The sequence below is a fragment of the Microtus ochrogaster genome, chromosome 1, assembly GCF_000317375.1.
Source record: "Microtus ochrogaster isolate Prairie Vole_2 chromosome 1, MicOch1.0, whole genome shotgun sequence".
Taxonomy (NCBI): Eukaryota; Metazoa; Chordata; class Mammalia; order Rodentia; family Cricetidae; genus Microtus; species Microtus ochrogaster.
Genome location: NC_022009.1, coordinates 88,734,064 through 88,756,436, shown reverse-complemented (window position 1 = coordinate 88,756,436; position 22,373 = coordinate 88,734,064). Strand labels below are relative to the sequence as shown.

The following is a 22,373-nucleotide window of genomic DNA, read 5'->3' as shown; positions in this document are numbered from 1 at the left end:
TTGGTTCTGCCTCCAAGCAATATGCTAGACTTTGTTGATTCCCCATGGGAACCCTCACCCTCTCTGAAGAGTGGAAGGGGGAGTGGGTTGGAAAGGGAGGGAGGAAGAGGAGAAGGAGAGGGAATGGGAAATGGATTCAGATGTAAAATGAGAAAAGGGAGTTTTTTTAAAAAAAAAAAGGGAAAAAGAATACCATTATGCAGCTATGAATGAAGAATGGCTACTATTATAATGATATCTCAGATATATTACTGAGTAAAAAAATAGATGAGTGAAAAATGTATCTTTTGTGTAAATGGAAAAAGAATTGAAATCAATATAGCATGTGATTGTTTATATCTATGTAGCTATTTCCTTCCTTTTGGCCAGAGAGTAACCTGGGACAGGGTAGCTTGGGATGAATGAATTCAGAATATATTTTTTAATGTGCACTGAAATTTATTGTTTGGAGTTTTCAGTTTTTATGAATGAACTACACATTAAAGTAATTTTAATTACAAATTTAAATTACAATCTGGACCTCCAGCGCCTGAGAAACAAGCTATACTCTAAGCTGAACATGGAGGATTTATATAGAGTTGCTACTATTGTATGTAACATGGGCATTTTTGGCAATCCATCATCTGGCCCCAATGTCCTCAATTATCCAGATGTGAAGTTGGTAATGAAGTATAACATGATCTACAAATCATTTATGGATCTCTTGAGATACTATCTCAACACTGCAAGCACATCTGATCCCCCCCCCCCCCGATTTTCTACAGAGCTGGATTCTCTGCCATTTTAATTGATCTAGTATTGTTATAAACTGGAGTTGTCAGATTAGTAACAGCTCATGAGTATTATGAAAACATATGTGATTATGTGTTCCATCCCAAATATGGCTATAACCTTTCCTTGAAAAAGTCGGTTCTGTAATGTTCTTCTGGTTGATTAAAAAAAAAGGTACAAACATTCTATGAAATGGGCTTTTAAAAAGAGTTGGGAGCTGTAGAGATGGCTCAGTAGTTGTGAGAGTTTACTGATCTTTCAGCATCCACATGGGCTCATAACTACCTGTAATTCCTCTTCCAGGAGACAGAAACTCTCATCTCTGCAGGCTTATATGTATGTGGCACACATAAAATCTTCAGAAATACATATGTTCACATAAAAATAAGTAAATAAAAATTTTAAAGTGCTTGAGTATATATATATATATATATATGAGGGCTTCTCAGAGGAGCTGAACTTGAATAAAATCTTAGCTGATGTGTGTGCTCTGATCAGATTTCATGTCCACAGTACTGACCACAGCATGTACATGAGTCCACAGTACTGTTCAGGTATTATAATGTGCTAGGAGCTTAATATTTGTAATTTTTACTCTAATCCTCCAGTATGTACAATTTTACTTTAGAAAATAAGGCTTAGGGACCTGCAAAATGTAGAGTAGGTATTCAACGAATAAAACTAAATCTCAACCAAATGCATCAGAATACATAAGAAGAATGCACCATCTCTCCATGGATGCAGCTACTGCATCTCTGCCTTGAGTCCCTAATGACAGGCTCATTTCCTCTAGTATTTGTACTTACAGTCTGAAAAGAGGTAGTTCGTGGAGGCTTTTCTGCTTGGCTCCCTCACCCCCACAGGCACGTTCAGTTGAGACTTCAAAGGGGCACATTGTGATACCCACCCTGTAGTCCTCATGTAAATGAGATCACTCACATGTGCATATGCTTGTCATGTGTGTGTGTGTGTGTGTGTGTGTGTACGCGCGCACACATGAGAAGAAAGTTGTACATGAGAAGAACATGAAGACAGGAAAACTAAAGGTCTTTATTCATGCTGTAATGATAGTTTAGAAGTGGCTGTGTTTTGTGACTCTTGCATGAGATCATTCAAGATTCTTGTACCGTGTATCAAGGTGGCTATACTTGTGTTTTTGGTTTTTGTTTATTTTTTAATGTTTATAGAATAAATTTTCTCTCTATCTCTCTCTCATTCCTTTTGGATACTTATTGATACTTTTCACATTTTAATTTGTATTACTGAATGTTCCTATAAAGCTCAAAATTCGGTTGGATTCATTGATTTGTATAACTATTGATTCTCATCCCTACCTTTGTTTTTAGTAAAAGCTATATGATATTAGGTGAATATACTTGCTTATTGAAAGCCCTCAGAGATTTTAGCATATTTTCAACATTAAGTAATTTTAGCTGAAGTTGAAAAAAATGTGTTGAGTTAGAAGTTATTTCTTGATTAGGTTTTTAAAAAGATTTATTTCATGCGTATATGAGTTCTTTTCCCATAAGTACAGCATATGCATGCCGGGTCCTTACGGAGGTCAGAAGAGGGCATCAGATTCCTGGGAACTAGCATTATAGATGATCACAAGCTATTATGAGAGTGCCTGAAATCGAACATCATTCTTCACAATAGCAAGTGCTGTTCACCATCTCTCCAGCCCTTGGCTAGATTTTCCTATGCAAAAGCAGAATAACAGAGCCATTCAATTTTTAATGGCTCACATTTTATTTTCACATCCATGAGACTGTGTATCTAGGTGTGTTGTTCCATGTATACATGGATCTAGCTATAATTCATTTAAATGCTTATCATAAAAAAACTTTGCAAAAAGAACACACATTCTTTTAGAGATTTCCTATTAAAGAGAACAATGAGGTTTTGAGCTCAGCCTGTGATTTCAACATTTCTGGTCAAGGCATGCTGCAGTTTAGAGAGTGTACTGTTCGGTCAGTCTTACACACCCACAGGCTACTTTTCATCTCAGACTTCAGTGACAGTTTAAGTAGTAAAAGGCCGAGATCCATAAATAGAAGATTCTGGATCTTGAGTTTATTTCAAATTGTGGTGCATAGACCTCATTTGTCATTTTTGTGTTGACTTACAGGCTGTGTACTATACTGCCCTGCTCTGGGGAAAATAGGCTTAAACATAGTCTTTTTTAATAAGATCCCTTGGTTTCTTTGTCTCCTTCATGCCAGGGAACCACTGTCTAGATAACAAAATTCAATTGATGATTATTTATTTTGAATAGTAATTAATTCCAAAGGATACCATCAAATGCAAAAAGTGGGTGGTTTGGGGAAATGCACTAACTCTAGTTTTTGTACATCGAAATTTTTTTCTGAGTATTATTCATCTATATTCTTCCGTTTATTCATGGCTGAAATGTTTTATCTTTCTTATATCCAGTTCTGTCTTGCTACTGTTATTTTTTTACTGACCTTTGGCTTATAAAAGAGTGTCTAGATAATCCGTCTGTCTACAGAAACAAATTTCAACCAAATAAGAGGATCATTCATTCTTTGTGTAAAGTTATCTTTATGTGGATCACAAAGGCTAAGTCAAACCATATATCATTCTTGTACAGACATGTATCTTCAAACATATCTAAATATTTATATTTATAAACTAATCCCTAACCTCATCTGTAATAGTCTATGAACAAATTCTAGCCTAGTTAGATGCAGTCAAAATAATAGACAATATTTTAACAAATGTTAGAAAATGAGTCTTTTTTCTACTGAGTGTATTGTTGTAGAATATTGGTTTAATATGTGTTATACTCTTTTATGTTGTAGAATATTTGTTTAATGATGCAAAGATGTATTGCATTCTTTTATGCTGCATTTGTTTTACTCTGTAAAGCTGTGTTACTATGTCTGCCTAAAGCACCTGATTGGTCTATTAACGACTGAATGGCCAACAGCTAGGCAGGAGAGAGATACTCAGGGTTGCCAGATAGAAAAACTAGGAGTAGAAATCTACGAAGACAAAAGAGGAAGGAGTGACAAAACGAGGAGAGGAAGACGGCAGGGGCCAGTTACCTGGCCACCCAGCCAATCACTGAAAAAGAAGGGAAGAAAGACATAGAATAAAGGAAGTTAAAAATTCCAGAGGCAAAATATAGAAAAAGATGAATGGAATAATTTAGGTTAAAAAAGTTGGTAAGAAACAAGCCAATCTATGCCCAGAGCCCAGTCATTCATAAATAAGTCTCCATTTACTTACTTGGGAACTGGGTGGTGGACCTTCAAAGAGCAAAAAGAATAAAAACAACTACAGTGTATATCTTTAATTTCTCGTGAAGTGAAAATTGGGGAAGCCAATATTTGGGAGACTACATGATTGTTCTCTTGTGATGATTTTGCTTATCAAAATAACTCGCCAAAGGATGCTCATCTTGTTACCTTTCTTAGTGTATTTGAAATTATCATTGATTCATGTATAAATGCTTGAAGCAATTCTTGGCTAGACTGTATTGAATATTTAATGCTTTAAATTTTAATTAGTTATCTCTCACTAGCCACATAAGATAGAAAAGATCTATGATATTCAATACAAGTATTTTTGTATAAAGGTAAGGTAGTTTAAAATCTCGAAGACATTTTTCACATATTAAAACAGCACCTTCCTATAAAAATGGAGAGAAATGAATAGAAAAGCACTTAAGTAGTAAAGATATTCTTCTTCAAAGGCAATCTTGATTGCCAGTGGCCAAATATTAGTATTAAATATGTTATCTTTGATAAATACTATTCTGAACTGCCTTACAAAAGCTGCTTGATTTGGGGCATTTTAGTAGCTTCTTGGGAAGAATGAAAATAAAGAAGAAATCAATAAAGCATGGGCCTCTTATCCTGTATTGATTCTCCTAATCCAGCAGCCATTAAATACTTGAGAGATAAGCCTCTTTTAAGATGGTCTGTTTATATTTTGAAGATCAAATACCTTAATTTTGCTCATGGGTTTCCAAAACACAGGATGGAAGGTTAGCTTTCAGTGACCGTCTTCCCTTCAGAAGATGTTTGTAAGCTAAGCCTACTAAAAGGGTTCTGTGAGAGGACCCTCTTCACGTGATTGCTTTGGCAGAGCTGGGAGCACAATTGGTTTGAAGTGCTGTTATGCATCGCACAAACAGAGGAAGAAAAGCAATAGTATCACAGAGGAAGAGAACTGGCAAAGCTGTATGGCTCTGATTTGATTGGAACTATGAGTCTTTCCGTGCCATTTGTCTTTAACATTTTACCTTTTCAAGTCATTAGAACCTTATTCCAATCCTGCCCTCTTACCCTAAGATGTACTATTGACAATAAGAACAAAAGACAGCATGGAATTTTGTTTTCAAATTTTCTTTAATGTGAAAAATTGAAATTTGCCATTTTGTCCAAAAACCACGATACTGTTTATTTTTGATCTTCACTTATAGTGATCAATTTTTAAACATACAATGACTAAATTTTAAATGACCAACAAAGGGTCTAGTAAAAAAAAGTCTTTTCTTTTGTAAATACATTAAGAATACCCTTTCCTTCCTAACTTTTAAATGTTATCTAATTTATTTTGTTCTTTTTAAAGTACTGTTTATTTGGGGAAAAAAACCTACTTTAGCATTTAATCTCATACGTAACACCTCTGGCACTCTTTCTGATCCCCCTCATTCAGTCTGTACCCTGTTCATAAGGACTCCCCATACTACTTCAGGATTTTCATTCCACGAAATAATTAGGATTGCTTAGGCCTATGATGGGAAAGGGCTATTTGCTGGATGTTGAGCAGCTCACAGGCGGCCCAACTGTTGATGATGATGTCCCTCTCTCCGGACTTCTGTAGTAGCTGGTAGTTTCCAATACTTCCTCAGAAACGACTGCAGCCCCTGGTTATGATGGAATGTTGAAAGACCCAAACCTTGTTCAGGGCTTGTGTAGGCAGGCATAACTGCTTTTTCTTCATTATTGCTACACCATACTGTATCAGATTGTTTCACAGAACTCCCCTCTATCCTCCAGATCTTACATTTTTCCTGCCTTCCATTTTCTGTAATATTTCTCTGGTGGTCACAATGTTGATCTAGATCCCCTGTTTACAGATAAGCATGCCACGTCATTTATCTCAGCACATAGACAAGGTATAAGACTCCTCATTAACCTTCACCTACTGCCAAAAAGAGAATGTCTGCCCGAAGAAAGTAACACTAGTCTATGGTTGAACAGATTTAGAATGCAGTTTAGCACGTCCATTAAACAAAACAACAGTAGTTGGTTCCATCCTAGGACCTGTGCACTCCATAGATACAGGGTTTCTACTGTTTTATAGCATCCAGAAAATAACATTTCCCCTAGAGCAGGTCTCAAAGTCCATTCAAAAGACAATTAGTAGTCCCCAATTGACAATCTACTATTACCATAGAATAGTGTCAAACCTGTCTCCAAAAATACTTACTTTACAATTCATAATAGTAGCAAAATTACAGTTCCGAAGTAACAATGAAAATAATTTTGTGGTTGGGAATCATCATAATGTAAATAACTGTATTAAAGGGTCGAAGCATTAGGAAGTGGTTCAGGGCCCTAGAAGGAATATGTTGCCTGACAGCCTCAAAGTATTATAGCACACAAAGTCTATAGCAAAAAGAAAAAAATAAAACAAACAAACAAAAAACCCACAAGTGGTTATTTTCTATCCCAGCAGCTGACATGGTATCATCAGATACTATGAACCATAGCTAGCAGGAAAGAGCTTCTGCCTCAGTTTTATCTTGATTTCTTTGTGTCCTGAAACCAAAGCACATGGTATTTCAGTACCAGGGTTTTAATATCAGTTCTAGAGGGCAAATAAGAACACTGTTGTTGACTTATAATCCCTGCCAAGTGAAATGTTCACTCTTGAGTGCATTACTTATGGTATGGTGGTACATCCTAAGAAGTGGGCTGAGCCCAGATGTTCTATTATTGAGAAGGATTCTGATGACTCTGTCTTGGACCTATGTACTGCCCTTTTCTTTTAAAGACACTTTTCTTGCTCTTTTCCACCTTGTCTTACTCTTTTTAAGGGAAGTTAATTGTTCATTTTTCTAAACTTTAATATCACATCAAATGATATACATTACTGAGAAATTATCACTTTTAATTGATACTACCCACTTATCTTAAATTAGTTTTATTTGTTTCAGTTTTTGAAAGTTACTTTTTTATGCTTTTCTTTTAATTTCAATTACAACATTAATCTCATCTGAATCAAGTGTTGTATTGAAGGTCTTTAAACTCTTTGTAGTTTGGGTCTGGGTTTGATGGAATGAGTGACATTGAGTTTATCAGATGCCTTCTTACATCAGTACCCATCATTCACATTTTCCTCTTCCTGCCTGTCTTTTATTGACTTGTAAAGGGACCACTAAACTATGACAGATAGCTTTGGGTCCTAGGCAAAATCAGCAAAATATTCTACATGGACTTCTTAACTATGAGTAGAAGAATATTTAACAGTTTCTTGGCAGGGTTTCTTTTAGCAGCACCATCCTGGGGGGCTGGGCATTTAGCTCTGAATTCACAAGGATTTCCATAATAATGAGTGTGTGCCTATTGGTTGTTGAGTCAGATGAGAAAGGAGGGCATGCAGAATTGTGTCCCCAACAGGTTCCAGTCTGCTTGGCTGGAAAGGACACAGAATGAAGACAGTAAAGTCACCCTATTTAGATAAGGAACTGAGAGAAGGCTGGGCAATGTGAGAGTGGATGCTCAGGTGGTCATTGCCCAGCACACTCCTGCTGTGTCCACTCTCCTGAGCAGGCTGGGCACATGTGAGAGCGGGTCTCAGGTGGTCATTGCCCAGCACACTCCTGCCGCGTCTGCCCTCCTGAGAACTCTACCATCAGAGAACATGACCTTATTCCCTGTGTCTATACAGATACTACTTAGACACCCCAGAAAATAGGATCTTTGTGGTTACTGGTTGCATTTGTTCACCTGATTAATACAGATGAAATTGAATAATGTTGCAGTTTAAGATGTCTTCTCAATTAGGTCTTGCTGTACAATACAGAACTGCATCTCTCATTTTTATCTCCATGATAGCAATCAGGGGCAAAGAAAGGTAATAACCTCCCCCCGCCCCCACAAGTGTTAAAAAAAAAGCCACACATTTTTCTGTAGGTGGTTCCCTGTGTCCAGCTCCCATTCTCTCTGAGGTGAGTTGATTATAATTAGAACCTCAAAGACTGAACCATATGGAATAAAACACAGGGTGGGAGTATCAGATTACTTTTTGAGCAAAAATGACAAGTTTCAGAGCAGGAAAATATATTTTGGAGAGCAATGTGAGGAAGATCAAATCTTGAATTAGTGAGGAATCCCACAGGCCATGCTGGGACAGTTCACTTTAAGCCAAGAGGAACAAAGAACTACGAGAAATTAAAGCAAGATAGAGGCACAATGGTAGTCATTTTTCAGGGTCATTCATCTACACTGCATTTAAAACTATCTTAAGTGATATATCCATTCAGAATCTAAAGTACCTTATTTTTGCTCGTGGATTTCTAAAGCATCAAAACTGATGTTATACTATATTTAGCATTAATCTGTCTTCCTACAGCTGTTTTAAGACACACAGAATAAGATTCACCATATCCAAGTGAGGTAGCCCTTACATTTCTGTTTACTGAAAGCACTGGCAAGTTTAGTCTTAACAGGAGCTGGCTGTGTATGCAGTTTAGTTGGTGCTGATATAAAATAATCAAATCTTTTCATTTCGTTTAGAATTTTCATGACTCTATGTACAGCTTTTGAAACTGATGGTACATAACATGGCTTTGGAAGCAGCATGGAGTGTGAGTGACGGTGATAGTAATGAGTAAGCACAGGACAATGGTGGCCACAGAAGAGGTCTAGATACGGGGGAAGTATAAGAGATGAGGTTTCCCTCTGGAAATTGTATATGGTCTGATAAGATCAAACAGAGCGTACTTCTGTAGGCTAAGAAGTTCTGAGAACAGAGTTATGCTGAGAGGTGAAATTGGCTTTGATGGCAGAGATGAAAGGTATCAATGCTGTCCTGCCAGAGAGGCCAAGGCACCCCAGAAGAAGTGTCTGGAATAGTCTGTCTTGGTAGGAAGGTAAAATCCTGGACATGTGAACTCTTGGCGTGTTAATTCTAAAGCAAAGTTGATAACTTCAAATACATGGTTAACCAGAATTATCAACTCTCATGAAGTCCTAGAATTGCTAGAATCTTGGATTTTCTTCTTGGTGATTTTTTTTTTCATTATCAGTCAGGAATGGTGTTCAGTTTCATCCTAAGAAAGGTATTTCTGTCTCAAAAGAATGAGGTGCAGCCCTCAGTGCAAAATACTCCTGCTGCATCTCCTAAAATATTTCGTTTTCTTCTGATGGTTTTGCATAAGATTGAAGTAGGTCAGAGTCTTTCAGGATGTGTTTCAAGCCTGTGAATGTCTTCCCATTGCTTTATGGGTTCAGACAATGTCTGAGGTTCAGTCTTTTTCATGGAGGTTCATGTAGCATCTCCCGACTCTCTCTTCTTCTCCATTCATAGCCTGAAAGACTGCAGGGCCTCCTGTCAGTATGTGTCTCTCTGCATGGCAATCTCTACAGGTAAAGTTTTCTTGCCAGTCCTTGCCTAATCCCCAAGCTTTCTCCCTCTTGATGTCTTCTCCTTTTCCTATTTAGTCAATGAGGACCCTATAGATTATCAGGTCCCCCCGAAGAAGTAACTTCTCAAAACCCTAAGGTGTTCTTTGTTAACGTGTGTTCTCATTTGTAAACTTATCTGTGTGTGATGACTGGTTTAACGCTTTTCCTATAAGATTTTGCTCTCTCCAGAAAAGCCATATAGTTTCCTTTATGCACCACAACTTCTGAGCACATAGCAGAACAAGTTGAATGGATGGATGGCTGAGTGAATGCTAGGGCCTTGCCCGAGTGGCCAAATGATTGCTACCATAACAAACGTGTCATTACTGAGATATCTCAAGACATCTGGAGCCTCCGGTACCTTAACTCTTGTTAACACCTGTGTCCTCCTCACATGCCTACCGCAGGAAGGTCTCCAGATGGTATATGGAGAGTTGGGAAACGGTGAACGAGCAGTCACAAAGTGCTAGTGTTTTATTCAGGACAGAGAAGCAGACTAGAGGGGAAAGGAATGCTGTTTGGGCATTATTACATAATACAGCTTCCCTTTAAAGTAAGCAAAAACAATATTAAAGAAAAGCATTATGCAAACTTGGTGATCCTCAATGTAAGGTGAGCTCAGTTTGTTTGTTTGCTTGCTTGCTTTAATATGGATTTATCTGCCAGATCCTATTAATTACAGATAGAATCTGCTATTTTTTGAACTTCAAAGTATTGTAATCAGGTACTTTTACAAAAATCTGGTGGTTTTCTAATAAACAAAGATTTTTCTATGTCAATATTCTAGGCTAGGAAAAAATAAATTCTTTTTTGCTTCCTGATTTTGGACAACAGATTCACTCCTCCCAAAAGCTGCATTGTAAGTTGTTCTATGACTCTGAAGAACTCCTGAGGAAAATATATTCTGTGTTCTTGTAGGTGTTTTCTGCCAACACAAAGATAAACATAGAGCATGCCTACTGCCTTTCGGAGGAGGAACATGGTCCCTTCCAAATATGCATATATGAGCTGGTAACCAACAGGCAGCTCACCAAGAAACTGTCACATGTCAGAGCCAACTGCCAGAACTGCACATATTTAGACTCTTCTGAGATTATAAATTATTTCAAAATTTGCTTTTAGTAACCCATCACACTGATTTATAATGCATTTTTATTTTAGTATAATGTATATTTAGGGAATTGTTCACAAATTTTGACTGTCTTTAAAGTTTTTCCAGGAAGGGAATTTCTTTTCAACTATAATTTCTTTATGTCTACTCATAAATAATGAACTACTTAAGACATGCAATAATTTTTGTTCAATAAGTATAGAGATATGAATTAGGAGGGCTTGCTGTAGTAATCACTGTTGTAATTTAGAAAAGGCAGCGCTAGAGAGAAAGTTGCCATTCAACAGAACTCATGTGGAGAGATCTTTAAATTAGGGGAAAGGGAAATTAGGGGAAAGGGAACAAAAAAATGAGCGAGGGGAGAAGAGAGACTGGCCTCTGGGGACAGGAGCAGCAGGAGAGAGAGAGAGAGAGAGAGAGAGAGAGAGAGGTCAAGACCCACCTTTGAAAAGGCAACATAGCAAACGTGCACAGAAGGTGCTCTCAATAAGTAGCAGCTGCTGAGGACGTAGACTGTCAGGACCTCAAGGACAGGCTAGTACAAATACCTGAATGTCAACAGTCCTCCTTTGTGTTTATGTTTATTTAAAACACAATTGACAGAATACAGAATTGTCCCGCACCAGAGGTATGAAAATATAAAAAGCCAATTAGAAAGAAAAAAGCCAATTAGAAACAAGGAGAAAGAACAGAAAAGCTTGGGATTATAGGGTACACACTTCCAACTATCAGATTACTGGCAAAAGTAGCAAAGGTCCGGTGAAATATTGGACACAAAGTGCCATTAAGAGGCTACCACCTCGCCATTACCTCAAGTGGGAGACAAATGAGATCCAACAGCTTTATCAAGCAAGGATCTAACGATAATGGCTAAGCCATGTCATTTCTCATCAGCAAGAAAATAAAAAATTAAAAAAAAAGAGCCAGGGCACAAGGCTCAAAGGAAGAATATGAGTCCAAAAGACAAGAAGATGGGAAGGTCCAAGGGCTGAGCCTGAAGGATGGACACTTAGGTCTCAGACAAGAAAGGCATGAGCCACCCAGTGAAGGCAGGGGCCTCAGGGGCTGACCCTGAAGGATGTTTTGTCTGAGAGAGGAGGAAGGCGCCCTGTCTCCTAAAGGGCGGGGGGCAAGGGTCTAGGTCTGAGGGATTTTGGGGCCCAGGAAATGAGAAAAAAGACTTTCTCATGTGTAATGGCCAGAAAAAAGAGGCTCACCAATCCTGCCGGTGTTAGATAGAGAGGCCCAGAGATTCCTAAGTTAGAGAAGCGAGTCTATTGTTTAAGGACCCTGTTTCAGAGACCTGGCATGCATCAAACTGCCAGTAGGCAGGAGGAAGTGCCTTTCCCAGTCGGGGAACTAATGTTGTAGTTTAGATTCGAAAATATGGCGCAAGAGAAAGAAGCCATGCAACAGAGCTCACATGGAGAGGTTATTTTATTAGAGAAAAGGGAACGGAAAAAGGAGGGAAGGGAGAGGTGACACCCACTTCTGGGAACAGGGGCAGCAGAAAAGAAGAGAGAGGCAGAGAGGCTGCCGCAAGCAGAGAGGTAGGCAAGGCCCATTTTCTAAAGGGAACACACTAAACATACACAGGATGTGTTTTAGTGGCCACAGCTGAGGACCTGTCTTGTGGGGACCTTGAGAGCAGGTCAGTGCAGGAGCCTAAAACCTAACAACCACAGAATGATACTAGTTTACACAAGTTATACTTTAGTGATTATAAGTTTGATACATGAGAAAATGTTGACTAATAAACTCTGCTGCTCATAAATTCTAGCATTGTTTTTCCTATGGAACACACAGATTTTTCAAAAACTTGATCCAACTCTTTTTTTTTTAAATTTATCTATTTAATAAAGATTTCTGTCTCTTCCCCTCAACTGCCTCCCATTTCCCTTCCCTTCCCCCAATCAAGTCCCCCTCCCTCCTCAGCCAAAAGAGCAACCAGGGTTCCCTGCCCTGTGGGAAGTCCAAGGACCACCCACCTCCATCGAGGTCTAGTAAGGTGAGCATCCAAACTGCCTAGGCTCCCACAAAGCCAGTATGTGCAGTAGGATCAAAAACCCATTGCCATTGATCTTGAGTTCTCAGTAGTCCTCATTGTTTTACTGGCTTTTGTCTCATGGTTAAAGAACACTGTCAGAGCCCTTAAATGCTTTCATTCTGTGTACATGATTTTAAAATTATTCATAGTCAGTTTATATTAAAGACTCCAGGGTCAAGGGGTGAGGCAACACAGCAAGGTCATTAACCTTCTCTTTGTCATTCTGTGACCTGCAGGAGCTTGTAACTGTAAATAAACCTCAGAACTCCAGAGACTCCTCCCTGGAGAGGGGCGTTTCTCATGGCCAACCTTCTAAGGCAGCCACCGCGAATAGAATAATACTGTCAGCCTACCTGCCTATGTCAATCTGTGTGACTCAAAGTCTGGCTAATTTCAGATGAATTGAAGCTATAATGAAGGAATTTATAATCAGTTCTAATGTATTTGAGAACCAAAGTGTATTAGCCCTTCATCAAAGAGAATGATAAAAAGCAGCATTAATATGGGTGGATGGTAATTATTTCAGAGCTCATAATTATTCTCCAGTTAACTACACAGAAATGCTGATATTTTTATTCCTCTTTAAAAAATAAAAGGCATCCGTGGTCAGATTCCAAAATGTGAGACTGCATTGCTCGTCCTCCACTCGGGCCAGGACTTTAGTTGTATTTATGGAAATCACAAAAGAACTCTTGAAATTAAATGAGTTTGAAGTTCATGGTTGGGTGTTCACTGTAGCTAGTTTAAGTGCTGTTGCTTTCCCTCTGAATCTATTTATTGCCTATAGGAGATATAAAATACAGTAATTACTCTTACTCCCTTTCAAAATGACATGAGGTCTACTTTCCTATTAACTCTAATGAGAGTTATGTGTGCATTCCTCTGGGAGCAGAGACCCAGTGAGTTTCAAGGTAAAATAAATCACTTCTACACACAGGCTGGAGGGTCGCATTTGCTTTATAGTTGATGCTTTGAGATGGCTGTTTAAAGCTGCGGAGGCGGAGGTTGCCCTGCTTGCTGTTGGAAAGAAGCTTAAGGTGTGGTTAGGCTAGTGACTCTGCTTCCTCTTCAAAGGGTAGAAATGTACCCTTGGGGAATCAGGATGCTAAACTTTTTAGGAATGCATCTTCTTTGAAGGGTGAAAGCCCACCTGTTACAAGGACACTAATGTGTTTACAATATTATCTTTCTGTTAACAAAAACATTTAAAGATCAGTGGGTATGTCAGCTCTGACACTTTAGGATAAGGAAATAAGAGCCAGAGTTGCTGATAGGCAGTGGATGCTGGCTTCTAGCACTGGTTTAGGGCCCCTTGAAATCATGTGCTGATGCATTGTGAACCCCAAGCTGTGTTTTCTCCATTCAAGTATCCTTAAAGAAACCAATCAATTGAGTTCTCTATTGGATCCCATTAGTTTGTTTTCAGTTATCTTTAGGCAGAGATCTGAATGAAATCTGTTTTCTTTATTTTGACAGTTTGCCCTGAACTGTTATCCTTTTAAACTTTAGAAAAACATTAGATAGAAAATCTTGAGGGTAAGAAAGTACCATTATGTTCAGGTCATTTAATCACAGCTATAACCTATACTGGAGTAACAATTTGATAACGTAATAAAATGGTATTATTTGATACATTAAAAATAAGTATTTAGTTGAGATAATTCAACTTCATCTTTCTCTGATGTTGTCTTCAATTATTTATGATAGCAAGTAAGTATCTATGTATGATTGTAGTACTCAGGTTGACTATAGGTATGTAAACAGTGTTCTCTTTTAAGAGGCACACAGCTTCCTGAGGACAGAAAGGATAGCTCAGCAACTTACAGAAAAAGCTCAGTTAAGCATTCTAGCCTTAAACCTTCTCCGACCTGCACCTAGAATGATTTCCATGACTTCTCAACTTACTATATAGCAATGGCAAATTAATTCCCACATGCATGGCGGTGGAAGAAACTGTTTCCCAACCCTCTCTGACTGTTGCATCTCACTCAGGCTCTTGAGGGAACCTGTTGGCATGCAAAGCATATGAAATTGTTAACTCAGGAGCTGTCTAAACTAAATGGTTCTCAATACAGACTGGAGAAGTTGCATTAGATATCCCAATGTGTTTTCATTCAAATTGGCTAAGGGAAAGATTAGCACAGAGCCTGCTCAAGATAAGAGGAGTAATCTCAAAGTGACAGGATTTAAATTTGCCCTCAAATATTATCAGACTAATGAGTCAGCAAAAAAAGGAGCTGATTTTTACTATTTTTTTGAAATCCAAGAATTAAGAAAATTGAGTAATTTAGTGAAAATTGGAATGTTGACAGAGATTTACAAGCAGTAAGTAACATTGTTCTCAGTTTGTATTGCTTGCTAGCCAATAAGTAAGCCATATATATATGAATATGTGTATATATATATGTGTGTGTGTATGTACATACACACGCACACACATATATATATATACATATATGTATATATATATATAATATCATCTTGGTAAACAGGAATGTGAAAAGTATTTATTTATTTATTTTATTTTTATTTTTTTAAGAAAGTAAACAAGCTATCTTTTTTTATTATACATACCAACCCCAGTTCCCACTCCCGTCCCGTCCCTCCTTTCATTCCCTCTGCCTCTTCCCCCACTCCACCTCCCATCCACTCCTCAGAGAGGGTAAGGCTGACTGCTTTGGGGAAGGTCCAAGGCCCTCCCTACTATATCTAGGCTAAGCAAGGTATCCATCCAAAGAAAATAGGTTCCCCAAAAGCCAGTACAAGCAGTAGGGATAAATCCAGCCATACAACTGTCACACACATTCAGATAGTTTGGTCCTATGTTTGTTCATTCCCAGTCTGGCTGGAGTTTGTGAGCTCTCATTAGCTCGGGCAGACTGTTCCAGTAGGTGTAACCATTATGATCTTGACTTCTTTGCTCATATTCTCACTCCTCCCACTCTTCAGTTGGACATTGGGAGTTCAGTCCAGTGCTCTGAAGCTGGTCTCAGCCTCTGTTTCCATCAGTTGCTGGATGAAGGTTCTATGGTGATATTTAAGATGATAAATATTATTTTAGTATTTAAAGCATATTTTGAATTGGAAATGTTTCAAATGTTCCAATTCTACAATTTTAATATAAAAAATTTTAAAATATTTTTTATTTTAAAGAACTGATTATTAAGTTAGTAAGTGTCAGAAAACCCTCTGTGCTCTTTTGCATTTGAAGAAGATCTTATTACATATGGATATCTGTAAACTTACCACTGAAAAAAATTAGCATGGACTCTTTCTCTTATCTGGGTTTTTTTTCAGTAGAACATATTTACAGATGTGTTTATTAAAGCATAACCATATGCTTTTTTGCAGTTTTTTGCCTTTATTTTGAATGACCTTGAAACCATGACCTTGTAGTTGAAATGTCTTTATATCACTAGTTTTTAGTTTTCATAGTTTAGATCTCACCAGAGACTGATATTTGCAGTAGTATTTCTCTGACCTGAAAAAATAATCTTGTTGTATCTTATTTTTCCCTTTTGTTCTTGGTTTGGTGTTTTCTATTCTTTGAGGGACGTTATGATAGGTTTTGCTTTAAATTGCAAACGTAATGAAAAGTCCTTTCTGAAAAGGTGGAGAAATCTCTCTCAAATGTTTACCAATGCTTTCCTGTGCTGTATGCTTATAGTTATTGCTTGCTCTGTTGTTGGAATCAAGCCATGACTGTCCATTCCTTCACACAGTTTTCTAAGACTCTTACATTATGCATGACAAAATTCTTTTGATTATTGCTATGTGACTGGCTGTCTTTTTATACAGAGTGTACTGTGTTTGTAGAGACTGCTTTGCATGAGGATTATGAAATGTCATACAAATGAAATGGTTGTGGAAATAGAAAGGTAGTCTGGGGCTTGACTTGCTTTTTGTGTTTTGAGTATGTCAATTGTGTGACACTTAAAATTACTTTCATATGGCCTTTGACTTCCCCCTTTGGTGTGTTCACTTCTGCTAGCAGATTAACACGGTTAGGGATAATAAAAACATGTATTAAATGTGTGCAGTGTTTCCTACAGTCAATCTTCTAAAACACGATCCTATTATAAATCAGTATGCTAGACATGAAATTGCACAATGGCATGATTCCATTGTTCCATAAAGTTGATTTTGAAGTATTAGTTCTTCAACTAATTCCATAGCTAAACATGACTTCAACTAATGGTACTTTTCTCTGTTAAGTAACAAAATTATTTGTTGATATATTCATGCATGTGGCAATTGCCCTAAATCCACAACTAACATTTAAATTAAAACACACGGGGGAGTACTTGTGTCATGACAAGTAATTTTAAAAAGTCACAGTTTTTTTAAATGTATAAATTAAAAATGTGTAAAATACAAGTGATAATGATCATACGAAGACAATTTTTAAAAAGCAGAAAAAGAACAACTTACAAAGAGTTTCTGTCTTTTTTTTTTTCTAGAGTTATCCTCTGGTCCCAAGCTAAAGAATAGTTTGACCTGCTGTATCTTTATAACTGTCAGAAATTTTGATTAGACAGGACATTGAATAAATTAAGTATATTCAACTAATTAAACTGTTTACTTTTTATATGCAATGGTATTTTTTTACAAAAATCATTCCCTTGGCCTATGACTCAAATACTAAGTCATAGTATATTTTGAATGATGAAAACGTTTGGAAACCAAATCAATGAGATATTTTGGGGAAGGGGAATTTTTTCTTTAAAAAAATTAATCAACTGTGATATAACCACGTCCCCACTCTTTTTTTTTGAAATATTCTTGATAATTTTAATATTTACATTTATTTTTCCCCCTCAGTCTTGTTTATTCTTGAATTGTCTTTTTTTTTTCCTCCATTTCTCCGTTCTCAATCCTAGGTCCCCTTACAAAGAAACAGACAGATGATTTAGGTGATAATGACGGTGCTGAAGATGAAGGTATTTTTCCCCCACCAAATCTATTTGCATGACCAGGGTTCCAATCACTTTCCCCACTCCTTTCTATTTTTTTACTTCTTGTCTTTTTTTGAAGAGTTCTTTTTTTAATTCTTGTTTTTGATGTGTTTTGTCTTCTTGCTTGTTGTTACATATAAATATGCATTTTAAATTTTTTTAAAGTGATTGTTACGTTTTACATTTTGATGCCAACCATTAAGGTGTTTTAGAAAGAGGGGCATTTTTTTCCTTTTTGGTTTTCTTGAGCTGACTTTTGATATGTTCCATCCCTGTTTTGACGAACCGCCACATTTCTTGAACTAACAATCCCACATGTAGTCCCTGTGCCCATTGCATGTGCTCTAATCTCTGGAAATATTTTGGCCAGTTTGACTGTGTATCATTTTTACATTTTTCTTCCCTTTTGAAAAGTACTCCTTGCTCTACTAAAGGAGAGGTGAGCTGATACAAAGTGTTTCTTGAGCAATGTAATTTAGGTTTTTTTTTTTAATCCTGTTTTGTGTTGATATTCTTAAATATCACATCAGTTAAATGGTATTATATAAACATCACAGGCACCACAACTGTTAGGCGAGTAATGAAGGGTAGACACGTAGCCCTTGGTCCCTTAGTGTTGATTCATGATGCTGGAGACAAGTTCAGGGGTGAAGAACTATCTGTCCTCTTACAGGACCCGAGTTCGTTCCCAGCACCCATGTGAAGTGTAACTCAGTGTTCTGTGTTTTCTTCTGGCCACCCTGAACACCTGAACTTGTACACATTCACACCCAAACACAGATGTGCAGTCATGTATTATTATGAACTAAAAAGTGCACCTTGTAAATATTTTAATATATTTAGTAGGTATTTCAGATACAAGATTACAGATGCGTTTTTTCATTTAAAAACCAAGATTACAGGTATATCTTTTCATTTCAAAAGGTGCATACATTTTATATAATCTAATAATACAAAATAAAATTTTCTAACATTCAAAGTATTATCATCCTCATATAATGAAAGATTTTCTACTCCATTAATAGGGGAATTTTTTTCTCTTTTCTTTATTCTTACATCCTACAGTTTTGATCAATTGGTAAACCTAAGCACCTGCTAGCTCTCTTGAAGTCTGTCTTCCTACCTGATATTTAACTAAGTTTCTAGAGAGACTACTGCTTAATTTAGCCCATCTTCTTTCCATTCAGGATTTTATTTTTATTGTGCATTGTTTTTTGATTTTTGATTTGCATGTTACACTAATTATTAGAGAGGCAATTAATACAATGTACAATTTTACATTTTCCCTCAAGCCTTTAGATCTCAAAAATATAAGAATGTAAGAAGGAATTTCTGAAATAAAATTACCTGTTCCTAGGTCAGCAGAACTACTACCCTCAAAAGTTGAAGAAATCTATGACTAAATCACCTTCATAAACAATTTGAATCCATTTATTTTAAATTTTTTGATACATATTCAACAAACTCTTCTACAATAGAAATTTAACTGTTAGAGGTAACATATAGGAAGCTTAATTGTTGTATCTTCAAATTTGTATTTTATAACATTTAAGAATTATTAATGGGCTGGAAAGATGTCTCAGAACTTAAGAGTACATATTAATTATCTTAGTGTTCTATTACTGGGAAGAGGCACAACAACTAAGGCAACTTTTAAAAAGAGCATTTACTTGGTGGCTTGCTTACAGTTTCAGAGACGTAGTGTATTATCATGGTGGGAAGCAGGCGGGATGCAAGAGAAGTGGATGAGAGTTCTCTATCTGGATCAATGGCAGCAGACAGAGACAGACAAACATTGACCCTGGCCTGGGATTATAAATCCTCAGAGCCCACCCCCATGCCACAACTCTGACAAGGCCCATATGTCCTAATCCTTTCTAGATAGCCCTTTAACTGGAAGGAAATGTGAAAATATGTAAGCCTATGGGGGTCAATCCCATTCAATCCAACTCGCTGCTTTATTGGAGGTGCAAAGTACAAAACCCAGTACTTACACACGCAGCTCACAAACTCTGTTATTCCAGCAACAAGAGGTCTCATTCCCCATCCTCTCAAATTTCCTAGGTGTGTGCTTGAACACACACACACACACACACACACACACACACACACACACACACACACAACATAATTAAAAAAGAATTGTGGCTACAGTGTAGTTATTACTATTTGATTATATATTTATTTACCATGGATCCCAATGTAGAAGTAGGCATTAAACACAAGCTAATCACTACTATTAATATTAAGTAGTTAGATATCACTGCCCAAGACACATAATTTCCAGTGCTAAATAGTTAAAGTATAAACTTATGCTAAGTCAGATATACTCAAAGATTCAAAATATTTCTAGGTTATTGTAGGACATGGGTAGTGTTCTAAGATTATGCTCTAAGAATTGTACAATATATAAAATTCCCTGAAAATATAAAATCCAATACGTAGTATACAGACCTGCATTTTGTAAAGTCCAAAATTTAGTAATATAGTCTCAAAACTAGAATAAATCATTACTCTAGTTTAAAATTTTTCAGATGTTGAATCAATCAGGTTATTTTTTCCATTGAGAACAATAGCTTAGAATAGGTACCTTTGAGTATTGGTAGTGAGTTAAGCCCTGTAGCACCTGTATCTAGTTTACAGATCAACTTTGAATCCCATTTACCATTTATAGTTCATTATTAAAAATAGCCTAAGCACTGGTTACAATGTCAGGTCTCACTCAAGGTATGGGAAGCCGTTTACCAGGGCTACCAAGTTGAGGAACACTTCTCTTCTAAATGTTGGAAGCTGTGTTCTTTTCCAGCACTGGGTTCCATTGGAATCCACTCCTCTGTGTTACTGGGTGATTACTTCAAAGCAAGAAAGATAATTCAGATATCCCATGAGAAGGTCTGATGATCTCCTCTTCAGTACTCTTAGAATTATTTTGTAGATGCAATGCAAATCAAAATAATCTAATAAGCAGTTTGGATTTGTGGCAAATGTTGACTTGGCATCACTGGGCACGGAGCAAAGGGTGAAAAGTCACTGGAGCAAGGCTTCTCTCCCATGCTGGACTCCAGGTCCTATAACAATTCTCCACAGCTTTCCTGTGACCCCTGCTTCCCCGGCTTGTCTCAGCCACTGCACTCTGAGCTCCCTTTTAACATTCACTGCCCTTTGTCCTTCATTTCCTTAACTGCACTGCAGATTTCTCTGCATTATAGACTGTTACTTCTCATCTCAACTGCAGTCATCTCTAGACCAAACACAATCACATCATTTTTAATTTATGATTTATAATAATCAAAAGAAGTATGTGTCTTATAGCCTAATTTGAAGTAATAAAAATGTTTCAAAACCGTATCCAACGTTTCTCTCAACGTAGTGTAGGAACTTACAAGATTGAAGAGAGATGTATTTGATTGTGCCAAGAATATCCCAATACTATCACTTTAACATTTAGACAATTTTATTATCTTCATAGAGATTCAAGTTCTCTAAACATTGATCTTTAGATTCTCATTTATTTTGTAAACAAATGTTTGTTTTGTTTAAGAAGAACAGATTAAGCCACACTTTCTATGTTGCATTAACAGTTCCGAAAGCTAACTGGCACCCATAAAAGTGAGTGAAAGGCATGGACATGTTTTCAAGTGTCTCTTTGTATGTCTCTGACAAAAATTTAATTACAGCAATGCTTCACAAGTTAGAAACTATTAAATCTCCAAAACCTCCAAAATATGGACAATTAACCAGTCCACGGTCCTTAAAAAAGCAACAAAAAACACATTTAAAGAATTTGCCTACCAGTTGTTCACTGACCATTGAAAGGGCCTGTGATGCCGAGTCACACTCTCCAAACACAGATTCTCTTATGATGGTGACATTTTTTACTTTGGCCTAAAATATTTGTAAATAGGATGCCATAGTTACTAAGGCTAAAGGTTAATATTCCAAATGTATTTTTTCATTAACCTTAAAAACTTAGAGTTCTTTCTTAACACTTTATAGGAAAATGATCCTCATCACATGATTTTCTTTACTCTTCCACTCCTTTCAATCTCCATGTGTTTAACAAGGCCTAAAACAAGCAAAATAATGATGAATATGCTTGTGAAAAGTTACATTTTGATTAGAACTAAGCTGGTGTTTTAAGAGCCCACGAAATGCCAATTTTAGTAAAGTCTGAGCTAGCTATTTATTCAAAATAAAAAATATAGATAAAGCAAAATGTTCCTGTATTTCATTTTTATGTAGGAAATGAAATAATAGAGGTTTAAATGTGCTGTGGCTCTAAAGCATTCAATATTAACTACTGAAAACCTTCTAGTACAGGGTCTGAGGATAAAACAGAGATACTGTCAACATGTGATCAGATAGCAGTCAATATTATGGTATCTGATATATCAATTCTGTTTATCAATATCTTGTTCTCTTTTAAAAAACAAACTAAATAGTTACTATTTTAACTGCTTTTTATTAACAACAAAAAGACTTAGAAATTAAGCAAACAAAGGAAAATGTACCACTCGGATAAAAAATAGGCCACTAACAACGAATTCCAGTTATTTTATGTTGGAGGATTCCAATGTGTTACAAAAGTTTCCAAATAGTAAATTAATTTACATTCAGAAATTTTAGTTATCAACACACATTATAGTATTTAAGTCCAGAATCACTTTAAAAGAAAAAAATTGTACATAGCATTATAATTTGATTGAAAATTTACAAAGAAGAGCTCAATATCCAAACTTCTTAGGCAAGACCAAAAGATTTGAAAAGTTTGAAAAATTGAATTAGAAATTTAAATTTATCCAAATATCTGTGATTCCTTTATG

The 22,373-nt window shown here is 36.7% G+C and overlaps 1 protein-coding gene across 9 annotated transcripts in view; it reads left to right on the top strand.

The window, feature by feature from the left end:
* Window positions 1–22,373, top strand: part of Nlgn1 (neuroligin 1) — an 865,603-nt gene that overhangs the window by 374,439 nt on the left and 468,791 nt on the right. For 6 of the 9 annotated variants that reach the window (XM_026782765.1, XM_026782753.1, XM_026782749.1 and 3 more), the window contains one exon: window positions 17,476–17,535. The exons of the other annotated variants lie outside the window; for them this stretch is intronic. In XM_026782765.1, coding sequence (XP_026638566.1) covers window positions 17,476–17,535 — 60 coding nt within the window. The remainder of the gene's footprint in view (window positions 1–17,475; window positions 17,536–22,373) is intronic. 9 annotated transcript variants of the gene reach the window in all.